Below are 14,120 nucleotides of genomic sequence, written 5' to 3' on the forward strand. Positions count from 1 at the left end.
CCGGTCGTCGGGTCCCATTGCTAGATAGTTACTTCGATTAGTGCAGGAAGTGTTCTTGTACTACCGGCTTAGGTTCGAACCTGTGAGGTCACACGCTTAGAAGTTTCTGGATTGATCAAATGGCTGATTGACGATTGAGAATCATCTAGAGGTAAAATAGTCAATGTGATTGACTGATTGCCCTAAGCAATTGTTGCTTGGAGAAGTTAATTGGTGATTGGATCACTGATTAGACTCAATTTGATTGAGTAATAGAGATTGGGCTTGACCAAATTCAAATATGATTTGAAATTGGTAAAACTGTAATTGATACCAAAATTGGTTTGGTGAAAATGTCTAATTTGCCCCCAACCAAATCAGATTTGGCTTGAGTCAAATTGGATTAAAATCAATTATGATCCTAGTATGACTAGGACTTCCTTCCCTATGTGGGACCCACACACTGTATGTGGGACCCACATACTGTATGTGGGACCCACGTCCTGCATTTATGAGATCCACATACTGTATGTGGGACCCACATCCCGGCCACCTCACTCCTTTGCATGCGTGACACGTGGCGGAGCAGGACACCTCTTTTGCTTGCATGCATGACACGTGGCGGAGCAGGACACCTCTTTTACTTGCATGTGTGACATGTGGCGAGCCTGGACACCTCACACTCCTCCTAATGTCATCCATGACCTCATCTGCCTCATGAGGTCATCCATGACATCGCCCTCCAGGCCACCTCACCCCTTTGCATGCGTGACACGTGGCGGAGCAGGACACCTCTTTTCCTTGCATGTGTGACATGTGTCCTGGCAGGACACCTCATCGGACACCTCACCCTCTTCTTGGCCTATAAATAGGCCACCCCTCTTCCTTCTTCTGAATAAGATCAAGAGCACCAGAGAAAGAGAGTGAGAGGAGATAGTAGTTCTGAAGGTGAAAGCCCAAGAAGGAGTTCTTGAGCTGTGAAGGTCCATCTTCTTCCTTCTTTTCCCTTTCAGCCAACCTTCTGCCTCCCTGCGAGCTAGCACTCCCCGGGAAGCTGATTATTCCAAAGCTTTGCGAGTCATCGAGGCCGGACGCTTGTGCGGCTGCGAAACATCCTTGAAGGAACCCCCTTCTAAAGGTAAGAGATCTGATCTCTTTTACGGTTGAGATATGATCTCAATCTTCAAATCACAAGAAGTTGTGATTTATGCATATTTATTTGAATCACACAATCCTCGGGATCTGAGGGCTTTGTGATATTTGGTGTTAAAGCAAAGGATTAGTGGAGACTATCCGATTTTCGGAAACTCTCACGCGCGATCGTGTGACGAAGCGTGGCTCTCCACCCGGGGGCTCATATGATGAGTGCTTTGATAGGCACGCGCGGGTGTCACCCTATGTATTGGGACTGAGCCCGCGCCACATGTGATGTGCAGTTGAAGACTGTTTTCGACTGGTACCAGAGTCAAAATATTTAAAATATCAAGCATGTTTTGGGTTAAAATGTTTAACCCGTTCTTTCCGCATAAAATTTTTCTGAAATTCATGCTTAGCCCTCTGCACGCACACCATCAGTGGTATCAGAGCTCGTCCAGGTTCTTTGTGATATCAAATATCTATGCAAGATGTGATCTTTTACATATGATGTAAACTGATTATATTATTTCATTATGTTATTCATATGATAAATGAACATATTTGTTTGCATGATTAACTTGAATCTTAAAATTGTTTTAAGGATTTAAAGTTATGGAGCATGCAAAACAAAGATAAGACATGAATAATGCAATATACTTAATTATGAATTAAGTAATGATATAGATCCTAGACTTTAAATGTGATTTGAACGTCTAAGACATTGCATAATTCATGGGGTAATGGTTAGCTAAAACAAATCCAATTGAGTTGGACTCAATGGTTGAAATCAAACTTGGTAGAGTAGTTGATCTAATCTAATTAAAGTTGTTTCTTAGATTGGGTCAAGATTACTCTTGATCTTTGCAATAGTTGTAGTTGATCAAGTCTATGTCTTTGATTAGACCAAATGGATGTTGATTTAGACTTCGTGGTTGAGCTTGAGTTATGATATTGATCGAATTGAAATTGATAAACCAGTTGGTGTCAAAGGCAACTGTAATCAGTAAGTTTTTAATTGGGAGCTACTTACTGGGTTTCGGTCCAGTCAAGTTAATGGCATACCCTTCCGCTGATCTCACTTACCTGGCCATCTTGGTGAATCTCTTTTGATCAGATCTCTGATTGACTCTAATTGACCCATGCCTATAAGAAAATCAGTTGGACTGATTTAGGTGCACTGACTTGAATCTATTTCCTATGATACCTGACTTATGAAGTCAGTGGGAGCATTTGGATTGAGTCAGCTTTTTATTATAAAAATCCTCTAAATTATTAGGTCCATAAAATGATATGGTTAATGGAGATGACCACGTCATAGCCTCCCATTAGTTGTGTGATAATGAGTCCAATGCGCCTATATACATTGGAGGCGCGTGTGCGCACTGGTGCGTATCGGCCATTGGAATTGTCATACAATAATGATGAGTCAGTTGCAACTATTGGAATGGGTGGTCCGGTTGGATACCGGCCAAAGTCGGGCTTGACCATCTATTAGATAGTTTGCATTGATTGCTACATGTTAATGGTTGGACCTAACCGGGACTTTCAGTAGTGTCGATATACGCCTGCTGAAGTGCTTCCTGGGGCAAAAAGATCACTAGAAGTTGTTTAGTTGAAGCAATTTGTTATGAACCTACCTTTAGGTGTATTTGGGTTGATACCGACCAAAGCCGAGCCCAGGTATAGCCTATTGGATTCTAGTGCCCACTAAAGAATTAAGAGTAATTCTTCGGATTAGAGGTAGAGGCTCCTGATTCGTATAAAATAGTGGGAGGATCTTTAGACTAAAATCCATGTCTTTAGATTAATTGATTAATTTACTAATAAGGCCATGGTTTTGTCCTTTATGCAGAAATGTCCTCTTATAAGTTCCCCCTATCACTATTGGATAGTGATGAGCCGACTAAACCTTTGATTAAGAATCAGGCTAACTCGAGTGCTAATGAGAGAAATCAGCAAAGAGTTGCTGGTCAAGGTGGTTATATGATAACACCTTATAATTTCTTTGTATGTGATATTATGACTTGGGTATTGGATACCGGAAGTCCTTTTAATATCTGTAATACGTTGAAAGGACTGCAAGTCATTGAGAATTTCGGTAACAATGAGAAATTCCTAAATATTGGAGATGGAAGAACTGTTCCAGTTCTAGCATTAGGTAATATTCAAATTGTTTCAAATTCTCACATAATTGCCCTTGGTGAATGTCACTATTGTCCTAGTTTCTTAATGAATGTCATTTCCGTTGGTCATTTGGCTTTAGACGGTTATGAAATTTGTATAAAGAAGGATTATTGTGATATCATTATGAATGGTGTTACAGTAATCAATGGACGATTAAACAATGGCATTTATGTATTGTCACAATCTGTTAGTGTAATGTACACTACAAGTAAACGCCCTAGATCTGATGATGTCTCTGATATCTACCTTTGGCATTGTAGGCTAGGTCATATTAACAAGAACAGGATCAACAGGTTGGCCTCACTGGATATTTTAAATATTAATGATTGTGAATCATTACCTATCTGTGAGTCTTGTCTTCTTGGAAAGATGACCAAGTCGCCTTTTACTGGAAAAGGTATACGAGCCGGTGCTGTATTAGGTCTTGTACATTCGGATGTATGTGGACCTATGAGCACTAGTGCAAGAGATGGATACAGCTATTTCATTACATTTACCGACGACCTATCTCGGTATGGGTATGTGTTTCTTATGAAACACAAGTATGAATCATTTGAAATGTTCAAATTATACCGTAATGAAGTAGAGAAACAAACTGGACAGTGTATTAAGATACTTCGATCTGATCGAGGTGGTGAATACCTCTCAAGTGATTTCTTGACATATCTGCAGGAGAATGGAATTCTCTCTCAGTGGACCCCTCCCGGAACACCGCAGTATAATGGTGTGTCTGAAAGAAGGAATCAGACTCTGTTGGACATGGTCCGGTCCATGATGGGGTTTACAGTTTTGCCCTTATCATTTTGGGGTTATGCACTTAAGACCGCTTGTTATATTCTTAATAGAGTTCCCAGTAAATCTGTGACTAAAACTCCATATGAGATATGGACCGGTCAAAAGTCTGTACTCTCTCACCTTAAAGTTTGAGGGTCTCCAGCCTATGTTCGTCGTTTGAAAGCAGACAAACTGGAAGCTAGGTCGGAAGAATGTCTTTTTGGCGGCTACCCAAAAGAAACCAAAGGGTATTATTTCTACCAGGCTAATGAACAAAGGTTGTTCGTCAGCAATAGAGCTATCTTCTTGGAGAAGAAATTTCTTGGTGAAGGAACGATCAGCTCTAAGGTTGAGCTTGATGAAGTTCAACAGGTAGAGGATCAGACAACTAGAACTGAACCGTTAGAGTCTGATTTGATTGGATCAAACTCAGAACCCATTAAGGTTGCACCCGTTAGGCGATCCGGTAGAGTACCGCATCAACCGGATAGATACTATGGTTTTCTTGTCCGGGACGATGATCCCATTGGTCTCGATGAGAACGATGAGGATCCCGTCACCTATATGAATGCTATGCAAAGGTCCGACTCTGATAAATGGCTTGGAGCCATGGAATCTGAAATGGAGTCCATGAAGGTCAATAATGTATGGACATTGGTTGACCCACCCGAAGGATTTAAATCCATAGGGTGTAAATGGATTTTCAAACGGAAAAGAGGCGCAGACGGAAAGGTGGAAATCTATAAAGCCCGTCTAGTTGCCCAGGGATTTCGTTAGCGTTATGGTATTGACTATGACGAAACGTTTTCGCCTGTGGCAATGCTGAAATCCATTCGGATCATGCTTGCGATTGCGGCCCATCTAGACTTTGAGATCTGGCAGATGGATGTTAAAACCGCTTTTCTAAATGGAGATTTAGAGGAATAGGTGTATATGATACATCCTGAAGGTTTTATTTCTGCAGATGAGTCTAAGGTGTGTAGGCTGCAAAAGTCTATATATGGACTAAAGCAGGCATCTCGGAGTTGGAACATTCGTTTTGACAGGGTTATCAAAACTTATGGCTTCGTTAAGAACGGAGAAGAACCTTGCATATACAAATGGGCTAATGGTATGGTAGTTTTATTTCTTGTACTGTATGTGGATGATATTCTCCTAATAGGGAATGACATCGCTGCACTAAAGGGAGTAAAAATATGGCTTTCATCACAATTCTCCATGAAGGATTTGGGAGAAGCATCCTACATCCTTGGGATGAAGATCTATAGAGATAGATCTAGGAGGTTGCTCGGTCTGTCCCAATCCACGTACATAAATACTGTGCTGAAACGATTCATCATGAAAAATTCCAAGAAAGGCTATCTTCCGATAGGTCATGGAATCACTATTTCCAAAGGAGATTGCCCGACAACTCCCCAAGAAAGAGAGCGTATGAGTAGAATTCCATATGCCTCTGCTGTGGGATCTATTATGTATGCTATGACATTTACTAGACCAGACGTGGCACACTCGCTAGGAGTAGTGAGTAGGTACCAGTCTGATCCAGAAAAAAGCCACTGGAAAGTTGTAAAGACTATCCTCAAGTATTTGAGAAATACTAAGGATAAGTAGCTTGTTTATGGAGATACTGAGTTGAGACTTGTCGGTTATACCGATTCAAGTTTTTAATCAGACCGTGATGATAGCAAGTCTGTGTCTGGTTATGTTTTTACCCTGTATGGTGGGGCTGTCTGTTGGAAGAGTTCCAAGCAGACTACTATAGCGGACTCTGTGTGCGAGGCGGAGTATATTGCGGCATTGGATGCGGCAAAGAAAGCTATGTGGCTGCGGAAGTTCATTGCTGAGCTTGGAGTTGCACCCTCCGCTGATGGACCAGTCCCACTATACTGTGATAGCACTGGGGCCATCGCTCAAGCTAAGGAACCAAGAGCTCACCAGCGCACCAAGCACATTCTACGCAGATATCACCTGGTTCGTGAGATAGTAGAACGAGGTGACGTTGATCTTCAAAAGATTGACGGGAAGGATAACTTAGTCGACCCTTTCACTAAGGCCCTCAGTGTAAAGGAGTTTGACCATCATTACTTGAAAATGGGTATACGATACTGTACTAATTGGCTTTAGGTCAAGTGGGAGTTGTTAGGAATTGTGTCCTAAATCCAATCAATTGTTGATTGTAAATGTATTTGAATCAATTATAAATAACATGGTATTTATTCATCACCAGAACATCTTCACAAACTCCGATGTGATGAAGTTCTTAGGACTGCTTTGTGTAATGAAATATGATTTTGTCACACAGGTCCTTAAATGTTCATGACCGTATGATATACTATTAATAGGACGATAGTATTATCGGGCGTAGGTCATTGTGTATCATATTTGTTGGTTGTCTTCCAAACCAAAGAGTATAGAGATACTAGTATGATATACAGGTGAATGGTAGTGTACGTTCACTGAACGTGACCAATTGACGGACTCTCTCTTATCAAGAGTTGTTCCGAGTGGATATGGGTATATGTATCCTTTAGACCTGAGATTGCAACCGGTGGCTTGCAAGCAACTCATTGTACTTTGGTGCCGGACTACCTGGATTTCTAATCCAGCGACGGAAGGTTTCTGGGTCCAGTCAAGTACTTGTGGTAGTCAGTTGCAGATCAAGATAGGATTGACCTCCCTTAGAAATAAGGGTGAATGCCTTGTGTTTTCAATTAAGTAGTACCCTGGCCAGGGAAAGTTAAATCACTATCACTTGACTTATTGAATTGAAACATATTTCCGGATGGATCGTTTCAGGGTAGACAGACTCTGAACCCACCCTGGGCATTTTCTGATCAAGAGGATGAATTATGCGGTAACCATAGTCCATAGGTTCTAGAATGTTGCTTTGCATCTATTCGGCCTATCCGGTCGTCGGGTCCCATTGCTAGATAGTTACTTCGATTAGTGCAGGAAGTGTTCTTGTACAACCGACTTAGGTTCGAACCTGTGAGGTCACACGCTTAGAAGTTTCTAGATTGATCAAATGGTTGATTGACGATTGAGAATCGTCTAGAGGTAAAATAGTCAATGTGATTGACTGATTGCCCTAAGCAATTGTTGCTTGGAGAAGTTAATTGGTGATTGGATCACTGATTAGACTCAATTTGATTGAGTAATAGAGATTGGGCTTGACCAAATTCAAATATGATTTGAAACTGGTAAAACTGTAATTGACACCAAAATTGGTTTGGTGAAAATGTCTAATTTGCCCCCAACCAAATCAGATTTGGCTTGAGTCAAATTGGATTAAAATCAATTATGATCCTAGTATGACTAGGACTTCCTTCCCTATGTGGGACCCACACACTGTATGTGGGACCCACGTCCTGCCTAGGTGGGACCCACATACTGTATGTGGGACCCACGTCCTGCATTTATGAGATCCACATACTGTATGTGGGACCCACATCCCGGCCACCTCACCCCTTTGCATGCGTGACACGTGGCGGAGCAGGACACCTCTTTTGCTTGCATGCGTGACACGTGGCGGAGCAGGACACCTCTTTTACTTGCATGTGTGACATGTGGCGGGCCTGGACACCTCACACTCCTCCTGATGTCATCCATGACCTCATCTGCCTCATGAGGTCATCCATGACATCGCCCTCCAGGCCACCTCACCCCTTTGCATGCGTGACACGTGGCGGAGCAGGACACCTCTTTTCCTTGTATGTGTGACATGTGTCCTGGACACCTCATAGGGACACCTCACCCTCTTCTTGGCCTATAAATAGACCACCCCTCTTCCTTCTTCTGAACAAGATCAAGAGCACCAGAGAAAGAGTGAGAGGAGATAGTAGTTCTGAAGGTGAAAGCCCAAGAAGGAGTTCTTGAGCTGTGAAGGTCCATCTTCTTCCTTCTTCTCCCTTTCAGCCAACCTTCTGCCTCCCTGCGAGCTAGCACTTCCCGGGAAGCTGATTATTCCGGAGCTTTGCGTGGACGAGTCATCGAGGCCGGACACTTGTGCGGCTGCGAAGCATCCTTGAAGGAACCCCCTTCTAAAGGTAAGAGATCTGATCTCTTTTATGGTTGAGATATGATCTCAATCTTCAAATCACAAGAAGTTGTGATTTATGCATATTTATTTGAATCACACAATCCTCGGGATCTGAGGGCTTTGTGATATTTGGTGTCAAAGCAAAGGATTAGGGGAGACTATCCGATTTTCGGAAACTCTCACGCGTGATCGTGTGACGAAGCGTGGCTCTCCACCCGGAGGCTCATATGATGAGTGCTTTGATAGGCACGCGCGGGTGTCACCCTATGTATTGGGACTGAGCCCGCGCCACATGTGATGTGCAGTTGAAGACTGTCTTCGACTGGTACCAGAGTCAAAATATTTAAAATATCAAACATGTTTTGGGTTAAAATGTTTAACCCGTTCTTTCCGCATAAAAATTTTCTGAAATTCATGCTTAGCCCTCTGCACGCACACCATCACTTAATTGACTTATTGTAAAGATGGGATTGTAGAACTTGCCAGACTTGGTTTATTAAATAAAAAACTATATATAACAACATGTGCTAATTTCTGTTGATTGCAATCTAATGCCATGCTCCTTGCTACATGAATTGCTAGCACTAACACGGCCTAGGTTTTTTGGCCATATCTTCCTTGTTCAAACTTCCGTGAGGTGATTCATGAAGTATTGGAAGCTTACTCAACGTGGAACACAATGAAAGTCGTTTGACGTTCAAACACATTTGCTAATCATGGTGAAGCCATGTTTGGACCGAGCACGAGACTTCTGTTCTCATTGCAGCTTGACCTTACACCAAAAACCCTAACATCAATTACAAAATTTAAGCTCTTGGACACTGTGGATCAGATGCCCATCATGTAATGGATGAAACTTATGGTGCGAAGTTAGCAAGGCACAAAATGTCAAGGCACAGGTGGTTTGCTCTGAGAGTTTTTGGTGCGACCATGTTCTCTTCTTGGTGGTCTTTAGCCCTTTCTGTCACTCTTTTGAAATCCTTTGCCATATATTTTGATGTAAGATGAACCAAGGTCATGTGGACAAAAAGTAAGGGGTCCTTATGCCACATAAGGGAGTTGTTCTTTTCCTTTCCCTATTTAATCTCTTATTCCCCATTTAACCCTTCATTTCAATGAACAACATTTTTAACAACACTTGAATCAAAACAGATATAACAAAATTTCAACCAACCAGCATTCAGACTAAACCTCAGAATAGTAACATTAGAGGGACATTTACTAATAGAAATAGTCATCCCACTTGTTCCTATTCTAAGACCAAATGTAGCATTATGGCAGAATATAGGTTGGAAAGATGCAGCATATAGCTAGAATTGGCCCTACCCGAGGAAAAGAGATGGTTTTGCATTTTGACATTATGCACTATGTTTAGGCTAAATTTTAATTTCAAATTTAGACATGTGGATTTATGTTTGTGATACTTGGACCACAAGGATTTTTAAGCAGGTAAATCCTTAAATAGAAAAAAAGAACTCATTTCTAATGCAAAAATAATCATCTTTGATTAGATCATTGGCCTTTCCAAAATACTTAGAATTAAGCTAGTAAACAGTAAAAGTATATTTTATCAAAAAAAGATATGTAGTAGCATGACATAAAGGGTTCAAAGTTCAAACATTTGGGTATGAATAGGATGGCTCAATCTAGGTTCTTAGCTTAAAAGGGATGCATGCTTGGCTAGGCTGGGCTGGTACTATAAGTCCATGCTATACCAACGACAGGCATGGATGGACTTGCTACAGAGCTCAAGCTTGGGACACCTTGACCCAGTCTAAGGTCAGTACTTCTAAAGCCTTAATTAAAACCGTTTTATTTCAGTTATTACCATCCTATCTAACTCTTCACAAAATTTTTCACAATAATTATATGAAATTGATTTGCTTAATTTTTAAGATTTGGATACTGCATGAAAGATTGGTGATTGTTTTCACTTACACAACAAAATTGAGGTGCAATTAATGATAGCTTGTCAATAAAGTCTTCCCTTACACATATTCTTATGAAAAATCGAACTAGAAGCTCAAATAATTCCTGGCATCAACAAGTCAATACTAAATTTTGTTCATAAGGTGCTTCCAGAACCAGATTGTCTGAAAAATCTATTTTGAATGTAAATATGAAAAAATAACTTGCTTCACATTTAATTGGATATAACATGTCAAACAATTGCTGGCATCAATAAGTCAATACTAAATTTTGTTCATAAGGTGCTCCCAGAACCAGATTGTCTGAAAAATCTATTTTGAATGTAAAATATGAAAAATAACTTGCTTCGCATTTAATTGGATATAACGTGGAATTCTAAATTGCACCGCTTCCATCAGAAATATTTTTTTTATTGAATTCACAAAGGCTACACTTGCATACCTGACTCTCAAGCACAGGAAGTATCACCAACAAAGGAACAACTGCTATGTCCTGCAAGCATCAACAGAAGAGCTTCTACTAAGTCATTAAGTTGAGAACCTATCATGTGCATGAGTGGAACACGATATTCAAAATATTAAAGATGATAAAAATCAAGATTTATGAAACATCTCACGTAAATAGAGAAACAGACAATTTACGAAACTTGCAAGTATGAAAGTTAAAAGAATAATAACCTGCAGAAGAAGAATTCCCAAAGTCGCAGAACCAAATCGTGTAGGAAGCTCACCTTTCTCGGCTAGAAGCTACACAGGAGATAGCATAGAATGTCAATATATTACATGGTGGATTGACAATTTGACCTTTGCAATATTTTGTTCATTATCTATAATTAAGTGATGTGATGAGATGAGATATGCAACCCTTACATAATTTATTCCTCTTTAAATTTCTTTTAAAGTTTTTTTACCTAGATATACATAATTACAGTACTAAGAGATTGAAAGCCTTGAGGTGTCACTCTTTTCCAATCCCAATGTTATTCCTTCCATATGGTAAGCTTTTTTTAAGAAAAAAAAGCATATAATACCTTTTTTTTAACTGTTGAAGGTTACATTAAAAAAATCTATAAACTTATCATTTTAGTCATGCTCTTCCTGTCATTGTCATCATCATCATCATCTTGTTTATTGACAATTCTTTGTTCTTTCACAATTTTCCTATTAAAAGTTTGCCGGTGCCCTATGCTCTCTCACACATTATTTAGCCATGGCCAAAATGATGGATATCACAATATTAGGATTTCTCTTGTATTGTCCCATTCCACTTGATTAAAAGAAAAAAGTAGGTTCTATTTTAATCCCGCAGTTTCATAATGGCAATGGAGGTTTTCTTTTCCTCAGTCTAGCACAAATTAAGAAAAATGAAAAGGTGTATAACTCTCTCTAGAATGGGCTAGGCTCAACTATTCAATCTCATGATCAATCTTCATAACTCTTGGGTTTGGGCTCCCCTTTTGGGTTTATTTCAGGCTTGGGTTGGGTTCGATGGCCAAGCTAGGGAAAATGTTGGCTCGGGCCTGGCTTGGCCCACCGTACCCATCGTTATGCAAAGTCTCAAGTAAATTAGCATATTTACACAAAGCAAATCAGCAACCTGTAACATAGCTTCAATGAAGTTTCACCTACTCAGTCTGCAGTATTGTCCCATCCTTTGACTAATTTTCTTATAGAATGGTGGTCATTATTCCTTAATCAACACCGCATAGTACATACTCTAGGTTCTTCAAGATTTGCCATCTCAGTACCGGTGCCACGCTAGCACAATGTTCGTACGGTACAGTTCTGGCCTGTACGGCATACCATGAGGCTCTTCCTCTTTTATTGCAATAGCTATCATGCCTCCTCCAATAAAGATTCTTATTCAATGCCACCCAATAGCACCAGCAGCACGTCATGAAGAAATTGAACCTCTTACTGCCCCAATTGCCTTACTTGGTAGTTCAACTGTGCACAATCAAGTTTCCTCGATTGATCACATTTTTTCTTATACTCCTGAAATTGAAGATCTCTTGTATCATCATTTTGCCCAATGGAACCCTTAATGGTGGTAGCTGCCGTGTCAAAGGAGATGTCAGCTTTTTATCAAGAAGTCGGGCAGTGGAGACTTCCTGATGCTCAATAGTCAAGAATTTAACTGGTTGTAAATGGTTTTGTAAGGTGACACATGAAACTTATGATATAATCACCAATTGCACCAATTCATTCATTCCTCCCAAAGTTGTATCCTAGATCTTTGTTCAAATTGTAATTCATGCATAAATATGTCTTATGCACTAAATCAGGATTTTGGATTATCATATAGATAACACTCGTTGCCATTTTCTAATTTCTAACATAATAGTCCCAATGATCTTCTTAGGCTTTTAAACCTTCTCCAATTCATCTTTTGCATGTGTGATATACTGTTGCTCCTTAAACTGTTAACTACTATATGATTGCAATATTCCTATTTCAGTGATATCACTGGCTAGGAAATCTACAATAAATTGCAAAGGATTGCCATCAGACTGAGAGCCAATTATAGAAATGCAGATCTTGATGGATCAAATTTTAGTTCATAAAACTGAACTTGAATAGATGAGACAACTTACCTGTAAAGGTCAAGATGTGCTAACCTAACATTAATTCTCCATCTTCCTCCAACAAGCTTGAAACTCATATCGATAAAATTAGGCCTTTTAATAACTAAATTACAGAACATATTTTGCAAATTTCAACGGTTAAATTTAATACCTGGTCTAAATTCCGTACACTCAAAATATGCATTAACAAAGATGTAAAAGTTTGTAATATGACTCTTCATGACATTGCACACATGCCAAAAAAGCTTTTTTTCCATTATAAGAGTATCAATGCAGAAGAAAAAATAATCCAAGGTGATAAATAAATTCAACTAGAGCTAATAATGAGACTTGAATACAGAAGAAAAAAAAATTCTCCAAAAATGCTGACAATCTATAAAACATTGTATTGTGAGTGACTAGTTTCAATTTGCTCGAGATTTAACAAAGTTTAAATGGGACAAACTGAGTTTCTAGACCATCCAAACAATTCAGGTACCAATTTAGCTCCAAATATACTAATCAATATGAAGTTAAAAAGATGCACACCTGTAGAACAAAAGCAGAAGATGATAATGAAAGAGCAGCACCAATCACTATCGCTTCGTCAACGCTTCTGATGTTTACCTGTTTTCACTTAAACCAGATAATCTCAAGTCCCAAAAATAAAACTAAAAACAATGGAGCCTTATTTATATAAAGCATTTGCTTCATTACATATAAGCAAATAGGCGCCCTTGAGATGACTAAGCAACATTTACAACATTTGAAATGTTTACTTATGAAATATAAATCCATAATGACAAAACAAGGATAACATAAGATTAAAGATTGTATAACTATAGGGACTGTATAACTATAAGCATTTAACTGACCAACATAAATTATATAGTGGATAAATTAAAACCACATAAACAATTGTAGAGAGTTTGTTCACCACTATAATCAGACAACTACACATCCAGAAGTAAAAGTTACAAGAGAAGAATGATAATATGGGTCTCATTAAAAAGGAAAATAGTGTGGGGTAGGTCAGTTAGTTCTGATCACCCTTCTATTAATTGTTAAGGACTTGATCTTTATCCAACTTGATCAGACAAGTTATGCCCCATACCACTCGCAAGTGAAACTCACGGTGACATTGCTTGATTCACATAATCCTTACCATTCTGAAAATTATACACAGATCTCCAAGTTTTTGTTGCAACGCAAAAGATAACAACCGCATTTTACTTATAATTGACTACTTGTAACTATTTTAAAGGTTCAAAACAGTGAACTAGCATCAGCAATGTTTTGAAACATGATCACTTCGGTCGCCTACATGGTCTTGCTACGTGAAGCTTAAGCACCCGATAACATTTTGCATCATGTTCAAGTATAGAAGAAGAAACTATTTATACATTATGTTGGTTGTTACCAAGCTGATAGTTCTTATTGATTTACATATGATTTGATAAATTGTGTTCCATTTATTAGATTATAACTATCTATTAGGTTCATCCTTATATTTAA

General features: G+C 39.3%; 1 protein-coding gene and 1 long non-coding RNA gene across 2 annotated transcripts in view; one reads left to right on the plus strand and one right to left on the minus strand.

Moving 5' to 3' along the window:
• LOC103698442 (K(+) efflux antiporter 3, chloroplastic) overlaps positions 1–14,120 on the minus strand; it is a 57,232-nt gene that overhangs the window by 23,893 nt on the left and 19,219 nt on the right. The window contains exons 6-8 of the mRNA XM_039131984.1: positions 13,155–13,232; positions 10,720–10,788; positions 10,484–10,534 (exon numbers count right to left, since the gene is read on the minus strand). Of these exons, the coding sequence (XP_038987912.1) occupies positions 10,484–10,534; positions 10,720–10,788; positions 13,155–13,232 (198 nt within the window). The remainder of the gene's footprint in view (positions 1–10,483; positions 10,535–10,719; positions 10,789–13,154; positions 13,233–14,120) is intronic.
• On the plus strand, positions 886–9,678 carry LOC120112474. The gene is made up of 2 exons (XR_005514112.1): positions 886–1,117; positions 8,712–9,678. It is a non-coding gene; the product is annotated as an uncharacterized LOC120112474 (long non-coding RNA).

This window comes from Phoenix dactylifera, chromosome 11, assembly GCF_009389715.1.
Source record: "Phoenix dactylifera cultivar Barhee BC4 chromosome 11, palm_55x_up_171113_PBpolish2nd_filt_p, whole genome shotgun sequence".
Classification (NCBI taxonomy): domain Eukaryota; kingdom Viridiplantae; phylum Streptophyta; class Magnoliopsida; order Arecales; family Arecaceae; genus Phoenix; species Phoenix dactylifera.